The sequence below is a fragment of the Oratosquilla oratoria genome, chromosome 8 (assembly GCF_046742065.1).
Source record: "Oratosquilla oratoria isolate Oo_2021 chromosome 8, ASM4674206v1, whole genome shotgun sequence".
NCBI classification, from domain to species: Eukaryota; Metazoa; Arthropoda; class Malacostraca; order Stomatopoda; family Squillidae; genus Oratosquilla; species Oratosquilla oratoria.
The window spans coordinates 75,554,242-75,561,867 of NC_134784.1; the positions used below are offsets into that span (position 1 = coordinate 75,554,242).

Genomic DNA, 7,626 nt, shown 5'->3' on the forward strand with positions numbered 1-7,626 from the left:
GACCCACCCCACTCTTTAACATCTTAGTTACAGCCCTCAATAGAACCACTATTCAATTTCCTGTTATTTTGTCATAAAAAGACTGGACACTCATTTATCATTAGTTTCTTTATTCAATGAACAATAAAACATTAAAGCTCCACATGAAGCAATTCCCCTATAAAATACTAGCATCAATTCTGAGAAAATCCGGTAATATATTTCCAAGAACTACCTTCCTTGTCAATAATGGCAAGCTCCCTTTCATCATGATTGATGTTTTCAAGGGATTTATCATACATTTCCACACCATACAAAATATGAAATTCAGCCCTGGTTGGGATATTGACGTCATAGATTTTATGCATTCAATGCTTCAGGAACTTTTAGTTGTACCCCTTGAGACCAGTCACTGTATTCATTTGTGAATGAAATTAATCTCCATTCAAAGAATCCTGATCTTTTAATTTCTGCCATCCCTCTTTTATGTTCTATTCCATAAATCTCCACTCTCTTACTACTGGACTCCCCCTCTTCAGCACAATATTGTTCTCAAGGGAAGAAGAGCTGGCTATCAGCAATAAAATACAATCGGGAAATACAGATGTATCAAAATATTGTAAGGACTATGGTGTAATGGCATAAAATAAAGCATGCAACTGAACAATAACGTACAGATGCAGGGGTGCAACAAAAACTGGAACTATGCCTCAGTGAATTTGAATTATCACTGTACATCAGGTGTTTACGTAATGATGGTTACAGCTTGCAATCAATCTCCAATTCCAGTACAGGAACACAAGATCCTGGCAGTAATGGACATGGACACGGACACACACACTAAATAAACAACTCCCAAATCATCCACAATCAAGTATACACATTCTTTCCTGCACAGGTTACAAACAAGCAAAGGAAAAATCTTGTATTGTATCCATTGATGTCTTTAAAAAATTTCCTCTACAAATTTCTACCCTATATACACTCTGGTAACCATAAAAATCTATAACATTTACCAAAACCTTTGAAAATACAAAATATTAGAGGGGGAAAGGTGGGAGTGGTAGAGCACATGGCAGAGAGCAAAACCGAGGGTGAGAGTGGAAGGGAAAAAAAAAAAAAAGGGGGGGGAGAGGGGAAGGGAGAGGGAGGGGAAGGGTGAGGGAGGGGAAGAGGGAGGGGAAGGGTGAGGGAGGGGAAGGGTGAGGGAGGGGAAGAGGGAGGGGAAGAGAGAGGGGTAGAAAGAGGGAGAGAGAATGGAAAGGAGGGAGTGAATGGGGGGGAGGGAGGGAGAAAAAATGGAAGGGAGAGAAAGGGAGAATGATAGAGGATGAGAAAGAGAAAAGGAGAGAGTAGAGTGAAAGACAAGGAGATAGATGGAGAAAAGGGGGACAGTCAAGAAATCTATTTTAATTAAAGACTGCATAAATTGTTTTCACTGAAGACCCACCCAAACCAATCTTAATAGCCAACAACTAATTTGTTAGTTCTTTATTTCCAATATGGTCACACTGAAAATTAAAACGTTTCTTTGCTATTATGTTATACCCAAGACATCATGTATGCTCGACGTAACAGGAAGATGAAAAAATGGTAATGGTCAGGGAGGATGCGGACTGCCTCCAGCTATACAAGGACTTCTGCTGCCAAGGTGATCTCAAGGTCAAACCACTGCTTGGAAGCGTAGGAGGACCAAATGCACTTGCAACATTGCTCAGGATGCAGTTGGAACCAAAATACCTAATGCCTTCAATAATGTTGTGTACAATATCTGGTCAACTATTCTCACAACCAATTTGTTGTTACTTGCAAATCTAGATTGTTAGACAAGGGAGAGAAACATACCTTTCCCTTTCACCCCGATCATCACATTCCTCCCTTTCACTCCTTCCTGCTTAAACCATATTGAAATTCCACTTGGCATTTTTCCCATATTACTGTCACTTCATTCCCACTCTTCTGTCTTCATGGAGCACATTGTCACACAAGCTTTAGTAATGCCAGGTTATTTCAATCATACAAGGTACATTTCCAGACTGATGATCAAGTTAGTCAGAGACTACCTTGGTCACGCTTGATGTATTTTGTCCTGTCTATCACCCAAGAATCAAGAATGATGATGAAACCAATTTGTCACTGCTCCACTGACAGTATGGATTACACTGTATGCAAAAACCCAAAATTCAGTACATGTTGTGGTTGGGTTAAATATGTATATTGTACATCTGTGTGGTGTGGGGCAAGCATAGGCCAAGAAGTGTACAGCTGTGAGTGAAGCCATCCTTTGCTTGGGCTGTTGGGGCAGGTAACACTCGCTGTTGGGATTCTGAGAAAAAAGTGCAGGACTCAAATCTGAGGCTAGGAACATGTGTGACCTTCATGTTTCTGATTGCACCACTAACACAGGTATTGTATACAAACATTATAGAATGAAGATTAGCACCTTTGAATGCTTCCCATTAAATGGCTTAAAGACCACTAAAATAAAAAATAATGTAATACTTATGTATACAAAAGAAAAATATCCATGAATTATACACACATGTACCAAAGGATTTTTCCCCTTAGAAGGGAGGTAGCCAAAAAATAAAAGCATAAAAACCACTCCCACTCATTCCATACCCAACATACTCCAACTCCCATCCACCCTCTTCCCTCACTCTTTTATCTTGGCACCTCCTGGATGACGGGTCATCCCTGTATCTTGCCCACTGCCCTCTCCTCTTTATATATTTTTTTCTTTTCTCTTTTCTCTTTCACTCTTCCCCCCCCCCCCAAGCCCCAGTACACAATTAACTCATACAAACAAAACCTAAGTAACACCCATTCCCATCCCAGCACCTCAAGGTACCCTCTCCACCAATCAGGTCAAGGGTAATGCTGCAAGCCAGAGCATTTCCACAGAAGGGTCCAACAATTGAAGTTGATTTACCCTTCATAGGGCAATTCCAGAACTCATCCAATCAAATAAAATTACAAATTTCATAAAAACATGCACAATTATCTATATACCAAGGGCTTCTCCCTTATAAGGGAAGTATCCAAGTCAAAGGCACATCCCCACCCATTCCACTCCCATCCACCAGTTACCCTCTCGTCTTCGCTCCTCATGGATGAAGGATCATCCCTATGTCCTGACCACTACCTGGGTCAGAAGCAATACAGCAAGGGACAGTACATTCACAGCAAGGCTGCTGTACAATTACAAATGTATAAGGACAATCCAATATCTGTCCTCTAAAAGTACCTCTATCAATTAAGACGACATTTGTCTACATACCTTAAGCGATTCATTTTCTATAGATAATCGGTTAACTTGAGATTTCAATTCAGAACAACGAGTTTCTGTTTGTTCTAACTGTGCTTCAAGCTCAGCTTCAAGTTCTCTGCTATTTTCTTGGAATTCTTCTAATTCTTCTCGAGTCTCTTCCAAACTAGAAATAAAGAAATAGATACAATTAGAGCAACTGCTTATATTAAGATTATACTATAAGAAACATCCTAATAGTAAATGTTTACAAATATCAATTAATCTCTTGCCCCTGGTCTCTTGCAGGAGATCCACAGCTTCCAGGTAACCAACACTGGCCACTCAAGGGAGAAATGTTTATTATTGTCAGAATATAATTAGCTTGGGGCAGGGTAAGAATAGTTGTTCAGGGTCCTCTATGTAACAGCAGCATCTGAGGCAGTTTGTTTCTGTAGCTAGGCCTATTCTGTGCTAGCAATGTCTTGTACTGGATGCTGATCTGAAAGCAAGCATGCTAATGTGGTTCTTTTTTTTTTTTTTAGATAAATTTTTCTGTTGGGCTGATGTCTGGGTTTGGGGGTGGGGTGGAGAGTGGTAGGGAGTAAAAAGTTGGGTGGCAAGTCTTGAAAATCTTGTTTTGTGATCCAAGTATAAACATGTTTTTGTGTGTATGTATTCTATTGTACTGGTGGTAGATAGCTGTATATGGGTGAGGATTTTACGGCTGTTGAGTTCCAAGTTCAGATACATATCATTTAAGCGAATAGAAAGTTGCTTTCTAGTTTATAACAACCTTCTTGACAACTTTTACACACAACCAGTAATCAAACAACCCTATTTACAACAATTTTTTTTATTTACTAACAACATATTAATGTAGAAAAGAGCATCAATAGCTGTAAATACTGCATTTCTATTAAAAATTACCTCATATCAAAAAGTAATTTGTACACATACCACAAACAGTTCACATTCAATATTTGATTATTGATTTTCATGTAAAAATAAAGAATACAAATGCCAGGATAACAATAAGTTATGGTACTTCCAGGGAAAGGATACTTCAATTTAAAGTTAACAAGTGTACATTAAAAAATTGTCCACCTTGCTTAAAGTACTGTGATTACTCTCCAGAATCAAGAAAGACTACACAAGACAAAAATGTAGTAGCACATTTAGTAAAATGCTTTAATTACCCACTATCGGAGAAAGAAAGCAAAAGAAACATACGAACTGTTCGTCTGTTTCTTTTGCTTTGTTTCTCCGATAGTGGGTAATTAAAACAAGAAAGACTACTTCATGAATAGGATTTATTGTACTAATGTGTAACACAGGTTCTGACTAAACACATCTACAAATCAGAAACGAACTAAAAATGTGCCTATGATAACCACACACATTTAAACACATGCGAAGTTTTAAATCGACTGGAAGCTGTACAGGAAGGAAGTGAGAGCTAGCCAGATGCCTTAGTACACAGCTGGAATACATCAACTCCTGCTTGAATAGTTACACCAAGGTCCTTCCAGCAAAAATAGCATCCAACACAGGAAGTCTTCTCCCTGGGAGGGGCACAGAGGTCAAGATGTGTGGCTGTCCTTGAGAGGTAAAAGTTGAAGCTTTAAAGGCATGATTCATGTTCTGGAAGCTGAAGCAGGTGGAGAAAACATACCATGTCATTTCCTGTTTCAGAAACATGCATAATGCTACACAAGTCCGTTAACGTACCAACATTAAGGGACAGCAACAATGCCAATTCTTCTGGATAAACTTCAATGGAGTGAAGTACCAAGGCAAATATCTGTAATCAGTGCTACTGATAATCTTCAGAAAGACCCACAGTACTGATTATCTCCAGAAAGTAGTTCTTGAATGCTGTAAATACTTGTTACCAAAGACGTTCATGCAGTGAAAGTTTAAGATTAAAAGCAGCTGTTGAGTCTTGTACATAAAATTGTTACATATACTGACCACAACATTTACGCAATCTGAAGATTGAAAGATTAAAGCTGCCTCAAGAGTAAGCATTTTTCAAAGGTTACCTAAGTAAGATCCAAGCCACAGCCCATATCCCTTAAAAACAGAAGTCTGCATGATACATATATAACAAGACGTGAAAAAAAAGGACAAAGGTAGTGAGAAGGTGGAGGGCATGGAAAGCGTTGAGAGAGAGAGAGAGAGAGAGAGAGAGAGAGAGAGAGAGAGAGAGAGAGAGAGAGAGAGAGAGAGAGAGAGAGAGAGAGAGCGAGAGAGAGAGAGAGAGAGAGAGAGAGAGAGAGAGAGAGAGAGAGAGAGAGAGAGAGAGAGAGAGAGAGAGAGAGAGAGAGAGAGAGAGAGAGAGAGAGAGAGAGAGAGAGAGAGAGAGAGAGAGAGAGAGAGAGAGAGAGAGAGAGAGAGAGAGAGAGAGAGAGAGAGAGAGAGAGAGAGAGAGAGAGAGAGAGAGAGAGAGAGAGAGAGAGAGGGGGGTAGACAAAACCCTTCACTCGCTATGGCATTGGATGGGATTTGAGGGCACTCCAGATATCGTTCGCGCACTCTATCGCTTCATCACCTAGGTACCGCCATTCAAGTGTGAGCGTGTTTACAAGAGCGCGAAGTGTGCGCGTGCGCACTGGTGATGTGGATGAATGGATGTAGGCGCGCGCTTTCTAAAGCCCACTTGGTGGCACAATGTGTTCAAATCTCCGCGCTGCTATTGCCTTTCTGACGGCAATGTCACGGAGTACATTTCAGCGGGAGATACATTTGTCTTTACAATTGAACATGTTTCTTAAGTACATTTCTGTAATTACCAGTTTTATTTATTTTTCATACCAGGGCGGATCTCCACATTTGCAAAACATGGCTCGCTTTGTGTACATTACAACATTTATCTAATTATATATTACATATATATATGCACATATATATACATATATATATATACATATACATACATATACATTAAACATATATACATATACATACATATACATTAAACATATACATATATACATATATATACACAAATACACATACATACAAATATATATACATACATAAAATCGTATATATCCATTATATATATATATACACACACACACACACACACACACACACACACACACACACACCAAGGACTACTATTATAGTAGTCCTTGACATACATATATATATTTATACATATACATATATTTATACATACATATATTTATACATACATACATATATTTATACATACATATATTTATACATACATACATATATATATATATATATAATTACATATACTTATATATACATACATATATATATTACATATACTTATATATACATATATATATTACATATACTTATATATACATACATATATATATATTACATATACTTATATATACATACATATATATATTACATATACTTATATATACATACATATATATATTACATATACTTATATATACATACATATATATATTACATGTACTTATATATACATACATATATATATTACATGTACTTATATATACATACATATATATATTACATATACTTATATATACATATATATATACATATACATATACATTATATATATACAGACATATATATATACATGCATATGCATACATACATACATATGCATACATACATACTGGCGCGCGCGCGCGCACGCACGCACGCACACACACACACATAACACTTAAATGGGTCCCAGTGAACAGATACATATTTATCAACCACAATACACTTTAATTCTAAGCCATCAACATCGGGAGATCCTAGGAGGCGAACATGTAGATATTGAAACGCGGTACGATCAAGGACTCGAACCAGGGCTATCCCCTGACAAGTGCTTTAGTGACTTAACCGATTGCGCCATCAAAAGAGATACAAGTTTAGCGCAACTTTTCTTATACATTTGGATGCTCGAGTTGCATATACACGAAATTTTGCATTCAACCCATCTCCACTATGATAGTACAATTGGTACGTATACGTACGCGGGAAAGTATTTGTACAACAATGAATGGGTCCCAATGAACAGAAATACATTTTTGTCAACCACAATACACTTAAATTATAAGCCATCAACATCGGGATGCCCGCGGAGGACATGCAGAAATCGAAACGTGGTACGGCCAAAGACTTGAACCAGGGCTATCACCTAACAAGTGCTTTAGTGACTTAACCGATTGCGCAACTTGTCTTACATATTTGTATGCTCGAGTTACATACACATACACACAATTTTGCGTTCAACCCATCACCAGTATGATAGTACAATTATACGAACGCGGGAAAGTATTTGTACAACACTAAATGGGTTCCAGTGAACAGATACATTTTTATCAACCACAACACACTTTAACTATACAATATAAGAAAAATTGCGCTCAATTTGTATCTCTCTTGAT

The 7,626-nt window shown here is 37.8% G+C and overlaps 1 protein-coding gene across 8 annotated transcripts in view; it reads right to left on the reverse strand.

Moving 5' to 3' along the window:
• Positions 1-7,626, reverse strand: part of LOC143027825 (nuclear distribution protein nudE-like 1) — a 114,024-nt gene that overhangs the window by 61,436 nt on the left and 44,962 nt on the right. For all 8 annotated transcript variants that reach the window (XR_012966653.1, XR_012966654.1, XM_076189429.1 and 5 more), the window contains exon 2: positions 3,260-3,413. Coding sequence is in view for 6 of the 8 variants with exons in the window: in XM_076189429.1 (XP_076045544.1) it covers positions 3,260-3,413 (154 nt within the window). In the remaining 2 variants the exon portion in view is untranslated. The remainder of the gene's footprint in view (positions 1-3,259; positions 3,414-7,626) is intronic.